Genomic DNA, 18,115 nt, shown 5'->3' with positions numbered 1-18,115 from the left:
TTACCTCTACAATGGAGGTGACTCTCCATCAGGGATAAATTAGCTTCTTCCTTTCTTTTAAACGTAAGACTTGAATTGAAGCAAGAGAAACTGGGGTGAGACCAAAGGAAGGACTTCCCACCACGGAAAGTGGTTGGCCCCAGAATGGAGGGCTGCGGTGCTTCTGAGTGTCCCCGGGCTGCTGCTCCCCTTACGGTCTGTGAGACTGGGGTGGGGGTGGCGGGGGCGGCTGTCTCTAGGCTCCCGTTCCCTTCCCGGCTGTAAAATGAGTGAGTATGGGCACGTCTTCCCAGAGGGAGATGGTGCGGGGGACACTGAGCACGTCGCTGGCACACGCAGCACTCAGTGATGTCTGCTGTCACTCTGACTGCTCACCGAGTCCTGGCACTCCAGCTCCAGATTCCCCCTCCGCCCACCCCATGTCTCTCCCTCCGTGCCACCATGCCACTGTCACCGGGGTCCCCGTCATGGCGCCACTGCGACCAAGCCTGGAGTGGCATGGCACCGCTCAGCCACAGGCTCGTGTGCCCCGGGGGCGCAGCGGGGTGCGGGGTCCCCCTGGCTCGCTCAGCCCGCCTCCTCTCCCCTCTCCGCAGCACGGGCTGCCATGGGCTCCGTGGGCAGCCAGCGCCTCAAGGAGCCCAGCGTGGCGGGCACGCCAGACAGGAGCGTGGTGATGAGCTTCAGCTTCGACAGCTGCCAGCTGGAGGAGGAGGTGGCGGCGGGGACGGCTCAGGGCCAGGGCGGTGTGGCTGGGGTTGTCCCGGCTCTCGCGGACTCCGGTGAGTGACGGGGCCGGCGGGGGCGGGGGCGGCGCAGGTGTGTGTCCGGCTCAGGGCCAGGATGGGCTGCGGGAGCCCCCGGGAGCCACCGAGTGCAGGACGCAGCATCTGCCAGGAGGGATCTGTCTCGAGGACTTCGCCCTGATGTCACGTGTCCCACGTGGGTCACGGAGCCAGGCGAAGAGCTTTCATCTGGCCAGAGGCTCCTGTGACCTCTGGGCAGGTGGAAGGGCGCACGATGAATCATGCACTGCCCTGTAGAGCTTCCGTCTGGAAGTGACACATGTCGCTTGGGTCACCTTCACTGGCCTCCCTTCAGTGGAGATGGGCAAGCGAGTGCCAGATGGGAGGACCAATGTGAGGTGCAAAGACTTGATTTTCATCCTGACCGTGTGACCTTGACACAGGCCTAAACCTCTCTGAGCCTCGGTTCCCCCACATCAAGGAAATGGGCCAGTTGCCTATGCGATCGGACTTGCTCGGTAGAGGGCTGCATGCGGGGCTGACACTGGACAGGTTTGGGTTCAACCACGTCCTTCCACCGACTTGGGGGCCTTGGGCGAGTGACCATTCTCTGAGCTTTGGTTCTGTCATCTAGAAAGGGGAGAAGTCCAGGTGCCACCCTCACTGTGGCTGCACAGAAGCCCCAAAACATTGCTAAGGGCTGTCCCTGCCCTCGGGAGGCCCCCAGTGACAGCTCATTTTGGGGTGCCTGCAGTTGTTTTTTTAAGATTTTATTTATTTATTCATGAGAGACAGAAAGGAGAGAGAGAGGGAGAGAGGCAGAGACACAGGCAGAGGGAGAAGCAGGCTCCATGCCGGGGGCCCAACGCGGGACTTGATCCCGGGCGGGACTCCAGGATCACGTCCTGGGCCAAAGGCAGGCGCTAAACCGCTGAGCCACCTGGGCTGCCCATGCCTGCAGTTTTTGCTAGCACCCCTCCAGGCTCAGAAATAGGGGCTGATTTTCTGGTTCCATGCCCTGTCTTTGCACGTGGGAAGCAGAGGTCCTGCTGGCCAAGCCCTGTTCCCCTGTACTTAGGCAGAGCCAGCTCTGGGCCCATCCCCAGGGTGCCAGACTTCCCCTGGCCAGTCGTGGCACTAGATAACATGTGACTGTGGCCATAGAAGCAGATGGTGGTCATGGCAATGGTGATTTTAACTGTAGTCGCCTTGGTGATGGTGGCTGGGTCACTCAGCCAAGAAACAGAGCCAGTGGGAGATACATACACAGATAGTAGAGAGTTGGAGATAGGATGCAGGTGTGGTTCACTACAGAACATAAGCAACTACAATGGAGACTGGCTAAGGTGGTCTGAAGTCCATAAGGCTGGTGCTCAGGAAACCCCAGGGCTCTGACCTGTTTAGGGTCTTGGCTCTGGGAAGACCTAAATGCCTTGCCTGATTAGGTCAGGCCCACCCAGGGTAATTTCCTTTTGATTAACTTAGAGTCCACTAAGGAGAGACTTTTATCCACAAAATCCCTCCATGACAGCACCTCAACCAGTGTCCAATTGAACGAGGGACTAAGCCAGCCAAGTTGACCCATAAAATGGACCCATCACAGCCCACCCCTTGCCCCCATGGCTCTCAAACACAGCTCCGTAACCATACTTCATCTCCAAATAAAGACACTAAGTCATACTGCCACCTGGTGCGACTCAGCTAACCCCTCTGCAACCGAAAACACACTGACCCTTACCCCAAAAGATGCAAAGTCTGACATAGCACGTTCCCACCTCTCCTTTGACAGCCCACGATTTAAATATTGAGATTTGGCACAAACGTGTCCTCTGTTAGACGGTAAGGTGATAAGGTGGGCAAACGCAAGCTTTGGGTTCATAGACACATACAGACATACTAGCGTCAAGGTGAGGGACAAATACGTGCAACAGCGGCATTCCTGGGGTCTGGGGGGTCCCGTGGTCATGGCTGGTATTTATAACCACCTTTCTCTGCTGCCCATCCCGCGCCTGTTCCCTCCACAACCGAGCTGGTCATGGTTCTTTGCCCAGTGGGGAGACCCAGACCTTCATTTCTAAAGGCACAAATCAGATTGTTTTCCGTTGACTTCAGCCCCCGGGAGTGGAAATCCTAAGAAACGCCGTGACATACTTGTTCCAGACGTACGCATATTCTGTTCTATTCTCTTTTTTATGATTTATTTATTTATTAGAGAGAGAGAGAGCGTGTGCACATGCGTGGCACACACCGAGGCAGAGGGAGAAGCAGACCCCCTGCTGATCAGGGAGCCCAACGGGGGCTCCATCCCAGGACCCCGAGATCATGACCTTAGCTGAAGGCAGACACATACCTGACTGAGCCCCCCAGGCACCCCTCTGCTCTATTCTGTTCCATCCCTGATGTGCCCTTGGTAGTCAGGATGAGCCACCCCAGCCCCCTGGCAACCCTCTTCTCTGCCTGCTGATTTGGGGCCAGGAGGAGCCCAGCATGGCCAGGGGCCGTCTTGCTTCCCGGTCAATGGGACTGTTGTGTCTCCGGGTAGAAGTGTTTCTGCCTTTGGACCCTGGACCGTCCCTTTGGGCCCGCAGCCTGGAGTCATAGGGGCGGGAGGCAGCCGCGTTGCTAGTGGGTCCCTGAAGGTCAGAGTGGACCCACATCCACCTGCGTGCTCCCTGGACACACGAGTGCTGGTGTGGGGAGCTCAGCCCGGGTACTAGACCCCCAGTTAGAGCCTAGGCAGCCTCCTGGGGAGTTTCACCTCAGCTGAGTCTCCCGGGGGCCTTTCTACGGTCTGTCAAGCCAGCTGCTTTATGGCCACGACGGTGGTGGCCATGGGTGGTTGCCATGACAGCTCTGACCACGAAGGGGGATGGTGGCCGTGATGCTGGTGGTGTGGAGGGGCTCGCCCCCCTCTTACCTGCTGCTGCCCTTGGGTTTAGCGGTAGAGGAGCCGGTGCCCGACGACCGCTACCACGCCATCTACTTTGCGATGCTGCTGGCCGGCGTGGGCTTCCTGCTCCCGTACAACAGCTTCATCACCGACGTGGACTACCTACACCACAAGTACCCAGGTGGGCCCCCCACCGTCGCGCCCTGCCTCCCCAGGCCGGTGGCACACTCGGCTCTGGCTCGCCACCCTCCCGAAACCCTACTGGGGAGCCCATTCATTCAAATCCTCGCTCAGCGGCAAATTGCTAAGTGACTCAGGGCGGCCGCTCACCCTCCCTGGGCTGCCAGCCACTTTCAGGCAGAGCGAGGAAGCAGTACCTGCTGAGGGTGGGTGCAGAGAGAGGGGCTCCCCTGAGCACCTACTGCCGGCGAACCCTCCCCCCTCGCAGGGACCTCAATTGTGTTCGACATGAGCCTCACGTACATCTTGGTGGCACTGGTGGCCGTGCTCCTGAATAACGCGCTGGTGGAGAGACTGAACCTGCACACCAGGATCACCGCGGGTACACTGCCCACCGGGGCTCCCAGCTCTCGAACATCTGGCCTGTCACTGCCATTCACCTCCTCAGTTACCCTGCGACCCATCTGTCCAATGGGCACACCTCCTCAGAACGTTACAGGGTTCAACGTATGAAAATAGGGTCCAGCTTGTGGTGGGTGCACCATATGCTAGCACGATACCTGCCCCTGGGGAGGCTTCTGTGCACCCTACATCGCGTCCCGGGGCCTAGTCAGCTCTTCCTGTCCCTTTCCTCTTCATGGCAACATCCAGTTTCAAGGCCCAGCTCAAGTGGTACCTCCTCCAGGAAGCCTTACAGGCATCCTCCTCTAAGACCTCTAAAGTGTCCCCAGCCATACAAGCATTAAGGAGAAAGGCAGACAGAGAGGGCATCTCTGACCAGGAAGGGTGGCACGAGGGGAGCCACAGGAAGGGTGCTCCACAGGAAGGGTGGCACGAAGGGAGCCCCCCACCTGCTGCTCCCTGCCCACCACTCTGGCCTCTCCCACAGGCTACCTCTTGGCCTTGGGCCCCCTCCTCTTCATCAGCATCTGTGACGTATGGCTGCAGCTCTTCTCTCGTGACCAGGCTTATGCCATCAACCTGGCCGCTGTGGGCACCGTGGCCTTGGGCTGCACAGGTAGGAACGGGGGCTGGCACCGACCCCTGAGTACCCGCCGCGGGCCGTCACACCTCGGTCCCCCACCTGCTGGGGACGTACCGCACGGGCTGGTGGGCTCAGCGCCAGGACATATCCACGTGCGTGCCCCACCCGTGTGCTCACACACGGAGTGCACACCCGTGGTGCCTACTGCATCCACCTGCACGTCCTACACACCTGTGTACAGCATCCACGTGTACACTCCACACAAACCCACACACACACTGCACATCTACACCTACATGCCACATCCTTGTGGCACTACACACACACACACATGCTGTATGTGTATACCTACGTGCTGCATCCATGTATACGCTACACATACACACACATGCTGCATCCACGTGTACACCACACACGTGCACACACTTGCATGCTGCATCCATGTGTAAACTCCACACGTGCGCACATGCTGCACATCCACAGTGCCCGTGTGCCCCGAGCACATACAGCATTAGAGTGCATACACTGTGCACAGGTCCACACACCCACTGCATGCCATGTGGACGTGGAGGCAATCCCCTGGCTTCCTCAGGTATGAATTGTGCTTCAAGAACTATCCTGCCCATGTCACCATGTCACCTTGTTGCTCTTGGGGGGTGTCTCTCAAACTTATTTTTTTAACTTTATTTTGAAACTATTTCATACCTCTGGAAAGGTTGCAAGAATAGCATAAGGAATTCCCACACACCCTTCACATTCATTAGGCTCGCCAGTTGCTGATGTTTTGTCACATAGACGCTCTCTGTCCCCATTATACACATAGATATGAATAAATTTTGTCTCTGAAAACATATAAATATAAAATAATCTGTGTTTTCATCTTAAACCATTTGGGAGTCATCTTGCCTAAATCCTGAGTCCTTTTTTTTTTTTTTTTTTTTAAATCCTGAGTCTTGAGAGTGTATTTTCTAGAAGTCAAGATGTTTCTTCTATCCCTGTGTTACAGTTACCTGAGTCAGGAAGCATAACCCACATGGTGCGCTCTCAGGATCCGTGTCACATGTCACCCATCACCTGGATAGCATCCTTTATAGCAGTCTGTTTTCCTGACCCAGGATGCAGTCCAGGATCACACCTGGCACTCACTGTCATGTCTTTAATCCCCTTTAGTCCTGTATGGTCCTCCGCTTCCCTCTTTCACGGCAGCAATGTCTGGAAAGGTCCAGGTGGTGGCTTTGTACTCTTTCAAACTCTTTTTGTGTGGCAAGAAATACGTTTCACACTATGAGCCAGTGAACATGTTTGCATGCGTGTGTGTGCTTATTAGTGAGATTGAAGCTCTGGGAAACCGTGTCCTCACTCCAGGTGGTGTCCTCAGGTCTGTTTTGTTCTGTTCTATTTCTTTAAAAAAGCAAATGCCGGGAAGGACCAGGAGATCCTAGTTTTCATGGTTTGTCTGCTCTGGGGTGGGTGTCCGTGTAGGGCAGGGATTTGCTAAGCTGTAGGCTCTGAGCCTGTGCATCTCTGTGTTGGTTAGGATGAGAGCAGGGAGGCTGTAGGAACCAGCTGGCCCAGAAATCTCAGTGGCTTCATAAAATTAGACTCCTTTCTAGCTCTCGCTGCATGTCCAACACGTGGACAGAGGCGATGCTTCACACAGTCCCTGGGAGCTGGGCCTCAGTGGCCCCCATCTGTAACACGAGGCCCCTTTGGTCACTGCCACTGGGGGAGAGAAACATCAGAAGTCCACTTGGCTTTTTTCGCCTCGGCCGGAAGGGGTGCATGTTTTCTGCTCGTGTTTCATTGGCCAGGACCTGGCTGGCCCGTGGTCCCCAGCACACACTACTTGCTGGGCAGGGTGGGTGGGCCAGATGCCTCTGCCACCAGGTGAGGGGTGGCATCTCACAATCACTCCTCTGTCTCTCCCCCCAAGTGCAGCAATCCAGCTTCTATGGGTACACGGGGATGCTGCCCAAGAGGTACACCCAGGGCGTGATGACCGGGGAGAGTGAGTATCTGCAGACCCCCAGGAGGAGCCCTTGGCTATGTGCCACGCACCTGGTTGGGGACGGTGACCACCATCAACCCCCGCCTGGCTGGTGGGGGGCAGGGACTCCCGATGGGAAGGGAACGGCTATGATGTGTGCACATCTCTATGAGGGTGCAGACCTTTGTGATGTGAGAGCACGTATGCGTCTGAGCGGGGCTCTAGAGTGACTTGGGGTGCTCGTGTGTTCTGTGTGTCTGCATGTGCATGTGTGTGCAAGGTATGCCTGTCCAAACCACGATGTCCGGCACCACACCTCAGCGTCACGTCACGCTGTCCTCAGATCCCCGGACCCACGAGCTAACCCCTGCCCGGCACCCCCACATGGCTTCTCAGACTCACTTTTCCAAGCCCACCCGTCCTGTCCATCTGCCCCTGCTCAGTGAATGGCACCCCCAAACCTGAACCTTACCCAGCACTCTGATCCCTGCCCTCCAGCCCTGGTCTGGGTGGCCAGCTCCCCACTGGCCCTGCTGTCCCCACCTGCATATCAGGGCCCTCTTTTGAAGCCCCTTCCACCAGATGTTCTCAGCCTTCCTTGATGCCTGGATGGGCCAGGGTCAGCAGTGTAGTCCAGGCAGGAAGTTGGCCCACTTCTTTGGGGTACTCTGCATCCCCTACCATGTGGGGAGGTTGCCCAGACACCCTCAGGACTCTAACCCTTAGGTGTGTGGGGTTCGGCTGCAGGAAGGCACGGGGCAAGCAGATCACTTCGGTATGTTTTGTCACAGAGGTGAGCGAGGCAGCTGCAGACTGTTGCTGATTTGGGGTGGCTTGTGCAGCCAGGAGCCCCACACTCTGAGATTAGCCATCAGTGGCCACGGCCTGCCTCTGCCAGACACTACCCAGTGGCTCATGGTCACACCCCACACCCACATCCTGCCTGAGGTCTCCCACCTGCCATAACCCCACTGCCCTCCCTTGTGATCTTGTGACCACACCCACACTTCCCGTCAGCTCCTTGAACATGGACAAGCATAGCTCAGGCCAGCCCCTGCCGGGGATGCTCCTCCCCAGCCTTTGCCTGCCCCCACTGTCATGTACAGATGTTGACATTCTTCTGCAACTCGTTAGCAGCACGAGCCCTGGGAAGGCAGGGCTCAGGTACCCCCTGTCCCCACTGTGTCCTCCTCAGGGCAAGGTGGTGCCAGGCACACAACAAGCGCTGTATAAATGCTCCTGGGGTGTGTGTATGAGAAGACAGCAGGGCCAGGGAGGGGTGGTCTGAGTGGGCGCATGCTGGGAACAGCTCCCTCCCGTCTGGGGCCTGGGCCAGGGCCGGAGGGAGCTTGAGCAGGGCAGGGCCGGGCAGGTGCGGGGCCGGGCAGGTGCGGGGCTGGGCAGGGCCCGGGACGGATCCAGGCAGGGGTAGGGCAGGGCTGGGGGTGCTGAGTGGGGGCCGAGGCCCAGGCCGAGCATGGCTCCTTCCCGCTCCAGGCACGGCGGGCGTGATGGTGTCCCTGAGCCGTATCCTCACCAAGCTGCTGCTGCCGGACGAGCGGGCCAGTACGCTCATCTTCTTCCTGGTGTCCGCGGGCCTGGAGCTGCTCTGCTTCCTGCTGCACCTGCTGGTGCGACGCAGCCGCTTCGTGCTCTACTACACCACGAGACCCCGCGACAGCCGTGGGGGCTGCAGGGCCGGCTACCGCGTGCACCACGACGTTGCTGCGGGGGACATCCAGTTTGTGAGTCTGTCGGGCGCTGCCACCGCCAGGTCCCAGCCGACCTCCTGGCCTTCCCTCGGGCCCTCCTTCTATCTGCAGAATCAGGTTTCGAGCCCCCGTGGCACCCGTGTATGTGGCCTGAGGCCCGGCTGGTGGGCCGGCCAGAGCCGTCCTGGGGGGCAGGGTGCCCTCTGGTGGCAGCAGGGCCTCACGGCCCCGGAGGGAGCAGGGTGGCAGGTAGGGCGCCACAGGATGACACGGGAGGGCAGGGCGGGAGGAGTCAGCATCCCTGCTCCTGGGAGGCCCCACGCCCCTCACCGTCCTCCGAAGCGAAGTCCTTGCAGACAGGGTCCAGAGGGTCAACCAGGCTCTGTGTGACACAGAGAGGGGCCACCAGGCAACACACTGTGTCACAGTGCTGGGACCAAGCCCACGGTAGTCAGGGAGGTTCCCTGAGAAGTGTCCTCTGGGCTGACCTTGACCCCCGAGGAGGGGAGATGTGGAGATCCACAGGAAGGGCATCGGGAGCAGAGGGAAGAGCAAGTGCGAAGGGCTCAGGGGCTGGATGGAGCTCTATGTGTTTGAGGGGCCGTGGGGTGCAGGGTGGGCGACCTGGAGGACCCCTCCCCACCCATACCCGACCGGCTCCGTGCGTCCTCCCTCCAGGAGCACCATTGCCCAGGCCTAGCCAACAGCGGGTCCCCGAAGGACAGCCCAGCCCACGAGGTGACCAGCGGCGGTGGGGGCACCTACACGCGCTTCGACATGCCACAGCCGAGAGTCACGCGGAGCTGGCCCTCCTTCAGAGGTCGGGGGGCAAGGCAGGCGGGGTGGTCCTCTGGGCATTGCCGGCAGCGCCCCCACCGCCTGACCCCTAGCCTGCCGCCCACAGCCCTGCTGCTGCACCGCTACGCCGTGGCCCGCGCCATCTGGGCTGACATGCTCTCCATCGCCGTCACCTACTTCATCACGCTGTGCCTCTTCCCGGGTCTCGAGTCCGAGGTCCGCCACTGCGTCCTGGGCGAGTGGCTGCCCATCCTCATCATGGCTGTGTTCAACCTCTCCGACTTCGTGGGCAAGGCAAGCCTGCAGCCCCTCCAGGGTCCCTGCAGGTTGGGGGCGGCCCCTGAGCTGAGGACACCGGAGCTCCCAAGTTGGGAGGGGGCAGCCAAGCCACTGCGCCATCCCAGGCCACGTCCCACAGCGGGCGGCCCTAGCAGTCATCCTTGTGTCTGCACCCCGCAGCTACTGGGTCTGTGGGACAGGCCTCCCAAGAGCGCAGGACGTACTCCCAGAGAGCAGGCACCTCGAAGGGGCCACAAGAATCTGGGCAGAGTGCCCTCCCCGTGCTACAAGCACAGGGCAGGCAGGGGTCAGGGTTGGAGTAGGATCAAGGCTGCCATTTCTGGGGCAGGCCTGATGTGGGCCTTCTTCAGACGAATGAAGAACGTGAGGCTCAGAGAAGGAAAGCCTTTTGCCCAAGGTCACACAGCAGAGCCGTCTGAGAAATGAGTCTGTCTGCGAGGGAGCAAGGCTTAGTGAGCTCAACTCTTAATTGTGCTCTTTCCTGCTGCATAAAATGTTGTAGGCAGGACTGACCCTTGGGGTCTCGAGGGCCCCATTTCTCCAGTAGGGTCAGGAGCCCATCCTGTGAGGGTACAGTGAGGATAGAATGAGGTGGGGGGACCCATGCAGTGTTCTTGTTTTTTGTTTTTTGGTTTTTTAAAAGATTTTTATTTATTCACGAAAGACACAGAGAAGCAGAGACAGGCAGAGGGAGAAGCAGGCTCTCTGTGGGGAACCTGATGTGGCACTCGATCCCAGGGAGCCAAAGGCAGATGCTCAACCACTGAGCCACCCAGGGACCCCTTGTGCAGTGTTTAGATGGATGCTAGGCACACCAGCAAGGACCGTGTGTTGCTGTAACAACACACGGATTTGGTGGATTTAGTGGCCAAGGCCGGCAAAGGATGGGGACCCACCGGAGCTGGTGCATCTGTGCACAGGGACCCTGTGTGGGGCTGCTGTAGAGACGGGAGGAGTGGCGGGCTCGGGAGAGACGGGGAGCCCACGTGCCTGGCTCTCCACAGATCCTGGCAGCTCTGCCCATGGACTGGCGGGGCACCCACCTGCTGGCCTGCTCCTGCCTGCGCGTGGTCTTCATCCCCCTCTTCATCCTGTGCGTCTACCCAAGTGGCACGCCCGCCCTGCGCCACCCGGCCTGGCCCTGCGTCTTCTCTCTGCTCATGGGCATCAGCAACGGCTACTTTGGCAGCGTGCCCATGATCCTGGCAGCGGGCAAAGTGAGCCCCAAGCAGCGTGAGCTGGCAGGTAAGGCCCACGGGAACAACGGCCATGTGGCAAAAAGGTGCTCCTGGGCTCCAGGGTCATGTCAGCCTCCGGGAGCTCATAGATGTGGGGATGTTCATCAATCACTTGCCACTTCATTCATCCCGCAAATGCTCAATGAGCCCCTACTGTGTGCCAGGCACTGTTCTAGGCACCAGGGATACAGTGGCAACAAGACGATGACCCCTGCGCGTGTGGGGCTGACAGTCCAGAGGTGACAAATGACCATACACGTAATGTGTTGAGTAATGGTAAATATGACAGAGAAAAAGCAGAGAAAGAGGATGAGGTTGTTGGGATGGGGAGTTTACAATGTAAGTGGAATGATCTGGGAAGGCCTCCCTGAGGAGGTGACTTTTGAGCAGAGATCTGGAGAAAGTGGCAAGGAAGCCAGCCTTGTGACAATGCAGAAGAAGAGCCTGCGTGAAAGCCTAGGGGCAGAGCCAGCGATGGGACGGGGGGAGGGGGGGGTCCCCACGGTAGGGGTGGAGGCCCCCAGGAGCGAGGAGCGGCAGGACCTGAATGTGTGTAAAGACCGCTTCCGGTGCTGCTTGGACAGTGAGGCAGGAACAGGCAGGGGCCGGGAGGGAGGGAGGCGCTCCTGCACTCGTCCAGGCCAGACCAGACCTTAGAGGAGGGGCTCGGGCAGCGGGCCACGTCCCTGGAAGAAAGTGCCAGATCCCAGATCTGTTTGACAGCCAGAGCCCACGGGGCGGGCTGATGGATCTGGAGACCAGATGTGAGAGAAGGATCTGGGGCCAAGAAGGAGTCCCCAGTTTGGGGGTGTCCCGAGAAGCCTGGATTGCCATCGACTGAAGGGGGAGAGGGGTTGGGGGGGCCAGGGGCCCTGGATCACGTTCCGGGCACAGTCGTTCCAGAAGCCCTTAGACATCCCAGATTGTCCGCACAAGGAGGCACGCACGTGTAGATGGGGAGCTGGAGGCAGAGAAGCAGGCAACGCCTGGGGCAGCCCGTGTGTTCACCTGGGGCGTAACCGTCCTCAGATGGCCTCCCCTCCGGGAGCGGGCGGTGGTCACTGCTTCGCACCCAAGAAGCTGCGGCTTGGACTCGCGGCCGCCGTCGTGGTCGCTGCTGTGGTCCTCTGAGCGCCCCCCCCCCCCCCGCCGCCGCAGCGCCACCCTGCCCCTGGCCGCCACCTGAGGTCCCGTGTCGTCCGCAGGCAACACCATGACCGTGTCCTACATGACGGGGCTGACGCTGGGCTCCGCTGTGGCCTACTGCACCTACAGCCTCACCCGGGACGCCCCCAGCAGCTGCTTCCACACCTCCACAAACACCTCCTTCCCCGGCCTCTGAGCCAGGCCTGGCCACCCCCGAGGCCCGAGGCCCCCTCCCCGCCCCTGCCTGCAGTGCCTGCGGGGCCCCGGCCTCCTCCCCGTGCCAGTCACGCCCCCTCTGGGCCCAGCTGCCCTGTCACTCCGGCCCCAGGGCTATGCTGAGCCATCCCAGGGCCACCCAGGGCCGCCCAGCACTGTGCTCCCCGTCCTGTCTCGCACCTGCCCTTCATCCCCTGTGTGCAGTGGCCCCGACTCTAGCCAGGCCAGTGCTCTCTGGGGTCACAGCCGTCCCCAGCCAGAAGAGCAGGCCACCAGCGGGGGCCACTCTTGGCGACCCCCACCCATGGCCACCTGTCCCCACCATCCATGGCACCTGACCCCACCCTCTTTCACCAGGGAGCCCTCCCCAAGGAGAGGGCCTCTCCCCTCTACCTGTCCCTAAACACTAGTTCTCCCAAGCAAAATGCATTTGCCACGACGGTATAGTAGCCCTGGATCTGAATGCCCTCAGACCGTGGTCTACACTGGCCTCTCTACCACCATAGCTTGTGCGCTGGCCTGGGTGCACCCACCCCGCATCGAGAGCCCCCCTCCATGCACCCAGGCGCCCACCTAGGCCACAGGCCTGGGAGTCTGCACCTGACCGGGGACCCCTGTCCACTTCTCTGGCTCCACCCCATCCGTCTGTAATGCCGCAAGGGGACACACGCAGGCTGAAGTCATCTCTTGACTTAGACCTTGATCCTCACCCAGCGAGGCCCAAGGAAGGACAGGAGTCACTGCAAGTAGGTGGGGGGGGTCCCCTCCCCAGTCAGGATCCTCAAGCTCCAAGTCTGGGGTGCCCTGAGCTGAGGGGATTCTGGAGCATCTTGCCAAAGACAGACTTTTCCAGGGGGAGGATGGCCTGCCCTGCCACGCCCATGGCACACTTGTGACCACCCTGGCCCTCTATGTCCTGTCCACCTGTCTGTCCACTAACTACCGCACTGGCCATTAAAATATGAAGGCAGAGAACTGCCCAGCTGCTGCCTCTGAGTGGCGTCTGTGTGGGTGGGGGCCGCCCCCCACCACCTTGCTCTCTGGTAGTGGGGGAGGGGTCCTGTTGGGACAGAGCCACCCATGGGGCTAGGACCTCAGTCTTTTCACCTGGGAAGCTGCCCTGCCCACAACCAGGCCTGGAGTTGCGTGGGGGTGGCCAATCTGGTAGCAGGAGGGCTCCATGCACCTGGTGGGGGGTGGACGGGTGGCACGGGAGCTGGAAGCATTTGGGGTGTGAAGGCACCTTTGGTGCTCCTTGGCCCTCAGGTCAGGGGGAAGGGCTGCAGCCATCCATTTGACAAGGAGCTTGCACCCTGCCCGCAGGAAATGAACCAGGACCCGAGGTTGAGGGTTCTGGGTTCAAGTTTCAGCTATGCTGCTGATTCCTGTCCAGTTTGGTGCCTTAGTCTCCACAAGCAGTGGAGCCGGTCCACCCTTTTATGTGGGTCCCTTGGAGAAGGTCTGGGGAGGGGGGTCGGCCATCAGAGGGGCTGTGCTCCGGGCCTGCAGCCTGAGGACTCACCACCAGGACCCACTGTCAGGCCTCAGCCCTGGACCCAAACGGGCGCCCTGGGCCGCGAGGGGAGCCAAGACCTCGAGGCAATACCACAGGGGCCACCAGGTGGCGCCAGCGCAGCGCTCCTCTGGGTGGGAGTGGCCGGCGGCTGTCCTGACTCGGTTTCTCAGCCCCTCCCCTGGTGGGTCGCTGGGCAGGTGCCCGCGGGGTCAGGCCGGAGGGAGTGGCAGCAGCAGGAGCAGGACCCGGCCTCCCGTGACCCCCGCAGGGGTGCAGTCCCGTCTCCCCACGGCCCCGGCCCACGCGGCCCCCCTGCACTGCCCTGGCTCTTGTCTTCAGCTGTGGGCAGGGCTGGAGCGCTGAGCTCTGCATCTTCAAGGACACGGGAGGTGCCCACCCCCAGCCTCGCTTCTGCACTGACGGACACGTCCCGCAGCTCAGCCGCCCACACAGTGGTGGTCATCTCTGGCCACCCACGGGGACAGCAGCCGGGACAGCCCACAAAGCCTCCGCTTCCCTCCACTGGCGCTGGCTTGGACGGAGACGGCCCTGCGCCGACCGCGGCCGCTGTGGGGCCAGCGCCCAGCTCCTGGCCTGGATGGTGGGCAGCACCGCCCCAGCCGCTGCCCAGGACCGCGCACCACCCTCCCCTGCCCTTGAAATGAACCACTCCAGACAACGGCATTTCTCCGATTATAGCTTTTTCTCTTTTCTTTTCTTTTTTTATGAAAAAGATCACACAGAATTCGCCAACAAACAAAATTCCAAAAGAAACTTAAAAAAAAAAAAAAAAAGGAAAACAGTAATTCCCCCAAAAAACAAAACCAAAGTCTGGCTTTTCCTTCCCTTAAGATTGTCTGGACGAGGCCTCCCGTCCCCCTGGAAGGCGCGGGGGCTGGTAAGTGCTCTCGGGGCCGAGCCGGGGGAGCAGGGGCCCCCCTCTCTCCCTTCCTCAGCCTCTTCTCTCCCTAACTGCTTCTCCATTCTGGGGGCAAGTACAGTACACCTGGGCCAGGGTGGCGGGCGGGCGGGGGGTGCTCAGGACGAGGGGGGCCCGTGAAGCTGGGTGCTAGACACTCACAATCTAATAGGAAATAAAAAATAATATTCTGCACGTCAGAATGTGTTCGCTTTTTTTTTATAATTTCATAGCTATTTTTTCACAGTTTTAAAAAGTTTATATTTATATATATTTATATATATTTATCTTTATATATATAATTAAAAAGTTGACTCCATTTAAAGGCGTATGATACAGGGGCGGGGAGAGTCTCTCGGTACAATAAAACTGTACAGGTTATAAGAACTGCCGCCTCCGGGCTGGCTGAGGCCGGGGCGGGAGGGCCGGGCGGGGCCGGGTCGAGGACTTCAGCACCATTGGGGTTGTGTGTAGTGTAAGGGGCTGGACCGGGAGGGGTGGGCTCTCCCCAGGGCCTCAGGGCAAGCAGCCCCCCGCCCTGCTGCCTGGCACCTGCCCGATGCTCCGGGGCTCCACCCTCACCTGGCTCTCTTGCTCGAGTCCAGGCCATCCTGAGGGGCAGAGGCCGGGCCCCAGGCCGGCGCCCAGACCAAGCCTGGCCTGATCAGTGAGGCTGGCGGGCATCCGGCCACTTCCCACTCCCCTCGCTGCCCGTGTCACAGCGGGAGGCTTGGGGCGGGCTCCGTGCTGAGGGGGGTCAGGCCCGAGGTGCCCCGGGGAGGACCTCCAGCAGCGGGAACCCCAGAGCGAGTGTCAGTCTGGTTCCTTGGAAACCACCCCGTCCCCCAACTGAGTCCCTGGTGGGCCTGGGCATCGGCCCAGAGGGGACCCAGCCTAGCCAAGTGCTTACAAGGTGCTGGAGGGAAGGCCCCTGGAGGGGGCCCAGCAGAGCCATACCCTGATAGCTGAGAGGAGCCCCATCCTGAGGGGCACCGAGGGGTTTGGGAGGGGGGCTGGAGACGTGTGCACATGTGTGCACACACGTGCATGCATACAGGCACACACATGTACACGCTCACACACGCCGGGGCGTCCAAGGGCACACCTGCATGCACACAGCCAACGCACATGGCCCCCGAGACGTGGCAGTGATGGTGAGGGCCCCCATCGGCCCTCGGGGCACAAGGCAGCTGGCAGGGTGCTGGGTGCTCAGCAGAGCACAGGCACGCCGTCGGTGGAGAAGATCATGCCTGTGGTGGGCTCGTAGGTGCCCGCGAGGTAGTACAGACCCTCGCTGTCCTGGTATTTCTTGGTCTTGAGCATCTGCTCATACTGCTCCAGGCCCACCACCAGGCACTTGTGCGACACGGTCTGCACATCGTTCTCGTCCACGTGGGAGGACTGGTAGAGGGCGCGCTGCGGGCACGGTGGGCAGGTGTCAGGGCAGGTGGGGGGGCAGAGGGAAGACCCCCCTCCCAGGCCAGAGGGACCAGGGCAAACCTTGAGGGCAGAGACAGAGAAACGCCCCTCACCCCGACCCTAGAGCAGCCCAGAGACTGGGATTCTGACACAGGCCGAGAGAGGCGCCAGGACAGAGCCCTGAAAGCCAACGGCCCCAAAGTATCGCGGGGACCGAGTGTGGCAGGCAGCAGTTCAGAGCCAGGACGAGGTTGGGGTTGGAGGCCTGGGCACCTCCTCCCTGCCCTCCACCACGTGCCCCTACCTCCATGAAGTCCTTTCTCTGGCTGGAGGCTCGCAGGGCCGCGGGGAGGCTGCGGCCGGACTTCTGGTCCCAGTGCTGCATGAGGGCCAGACAAGGGGCAGCGGTGAGCCTGGCCAGGCCCTGCCCGCCCCAGCCGGGCACCCTGGCCTCCACCCCCGGGCTGGTCGGGCCCTGGCCTCACCTGGCCCTCGTGGAGGCGCTTGCCCGGGCTGGTCTCCTCAGGGTGGTAGAACCACTTGACGCGGACCACCATGTTGCTGCCCCACGACTCCCACATGCTCTGGATGCGGCCGATGTAGGGCAGGTTGGGGCGGCCAGCCGACAGGAACACGGCGCAGTCCCCGATGCGGATCATCTCCTTGCCGCGCACGATGGCCTTGTAGAACAGCTTGCGGGCCTTGCCCTTCATGCCACGGCGCTGCGGGACACACCGTGTCAGGGGCCCCAGGCCCGCCCTGCCGCCACCGGCCCTACGCACGAGCCCTGGGCTCCTGTAGAGGGCGGGCTGGGATGGAGGGGACCCCCTGCTTGCTCTAACTGGGGGAGCCTCCTTCATCTCGCTGCACACTGGGTGTCCAACAGGGGCTTCCCTGACATGCAGGACCCACAACTAAGAGGGGCTTTTTCCCATCCTGGAGAAGTGCACCTGCTGTCCATGAGGCTCGTGCAGCCGAACCCAGCAGCCCCCTACTGATCCCCAATTTCCAGACAGGGACAGTGTGGTCCAGTAGGGAGACAGGGCAGTGAAGCCCCGGGGCTCCCAGCTTCGCCTGTGGACAGAGCACAGGGCTCCTCCCACATGACTCTCACTTAGCCATGTAACGTCCCCTGGGGCCACAGGACACTGGCTGTTCAGCCTCGTTCTACACCCCAACAGGTAGTGTGGGGCTGGGAGTCAGCCACCTGAGTGGCCTAACCAGGGGCGAGGGAGTGGGGGGCAGGGGCCGAGGCTGTCCCTGAGACAATGTCAACCCCCAGGGGAAGCCCCTGACTCCGGTCAGCCCAGGGCCCACAAGGCCCAGCACTCGGTGCACATCTGCTAAGCCTGTGGTGTGCTGGGTTTTTCTTAGTCACTCAACAAACATTTCCTGGGCTGGCACTGGGACACACATGCAGGTCTGAGGAGGGAACACACCTGCCATCAGGACCCCAAAATGTACCCCAGCCCCAGGCAGCTCTAGGGTCCATCGCTGTCCCTGGGGGCAACCCCTGAGAGACCAGACCTAAGCAAAGTTCTGCTCTCCCATGGATGCAGAGTGTGATCTCCTAGAACCCAGATCTAAAACTCACTTTGCCCATTTCACATGGGCTGCCAGCGGACTCAGACGAGCCTCAACAGGGGAGACTGCACGCTTGTTTCCCACCTTCTCCAGCAGCCCCCTTTCTCTGCTTTTAATTCATTGGCTCCCTGGTGGTGAAAGACTTTCTGATGTCCTGGTCACTGATTTCTCGTACGTTCTACAAACTGCTCAAATTCTTTTCAGCTCAAGGCTAAAAATAAATTCAAGGTGAGGTGGACAGCTACGATTTCTACATCAACTCATCTCTGACGGCCACTATGTTTCTTAGCATCCAGTGGCTACTCCCCTTCTCACGGATCCTCCTCAATCCATATGGCTCCCCAGTGGGGCTGCTCCCACCCCTGCAGTGAACACAGGACTTGGCCCGGCCAATCTGAACATCCTGTCCTCCTTCTGGCATTGTGACTGGCTCAGAGGTGGGCTTAGCATCCAAGCCAAAGGCATTCCACCAACTACTT

General features: G+C 60.4%; 2 protein-coding genes across 5 annotated transcripts in view; one reads left to right on the top strand and one right to left on the bottom strand.

Annotated features, from left to right (window-relative positions):
- SLC29A4 (solute carrier family 29 member 4) overlaps positions 1-14,514 on the top strand; it is a 28,118-nt gene extending 13,604 nt beyond the window's left edge. For 2 of the 4 annotated variants that reach the window (XM_025426297.3, XM_025426296.3), the window contains exons 2-11: positions 597-782; positions 3,686-3,817; positions 4,085-4,198; positions 4,706-4,834; positions 6,735-6,809; positions 8,286-8,533; positions 9,179-9,320; positions 9,405-9,592; positions 10,603-10,843; positions 12,042-14,514. In XM_025426297.3, coding sequence (XP_025282082.1) covers positions 608-782; positions 3,686-3,817; positions 4,085-4,198; positions 4,706-4,834; positions 6,735-6,809; positions 8,286-8,533; positions 9,179-9,320; positions 9,405-9,592; positions 10,603-10,843; positions 12,042-12,178 — 1,581 coding nt within the window. In that variant the 5' untranslated portion in view covers positions 597-607 and the 3' untranslated portion in view covers positions 12,179-14,514. Of the gene's footprint in view, positions 1-596; positions 783-3,685; positions 3,818-4,084; positions 4,199-4,705; positions 4,835-6,734; positions 6,810-8,285; positions 8,534-9,178; positions 9,321-9,404; positions 9,593-10,602; positions 10,844-12,041 lie in introns of those variants that run through there. The other 2 variants (XM_035717581.2, XM_049111174.1) reach the window with 2 other exon arrangements.
- TNRC18 (trinucleotide repeat containing 18) overlaps positions 14,399-18,115 on the bottom strand; it is an 85,166-nt gene continuing 81,449 nt past the window's right edge. Inside the window, 3 exon segments of the mRNA XM_025426295.3 lie at positions 14,399-16,049; positions 16,357-16,431; positions 16,538-16,774. Of these exon segments, the coding sequence (XP_025282080.1) occupies positions 15,843-16,049; positions 16,357-16,431; positions 16,538-16,774 (519 nt within the window). The 3' untranslated portion in view covers positions 14,399-15,842.

The sequence above is a fragment of the Canis lupus genome, chromosome 6 (assembly GCF_003254725.2).
Source record: "Canis lupus dingo isolate Sandy chromosome 6, ASM325472v2, whole genome shotgun sequence".
Taxonomy (NCBI): Eukaryota; Metazoa; Chordata; class Mammalia; order Carnivora; family Canidae; genus Canis; species Canis lupus.
Note: the sequence above shows the minus strand (reverse complement) of the source record. Positions and strands in the feature narration are given on the sequence as shown.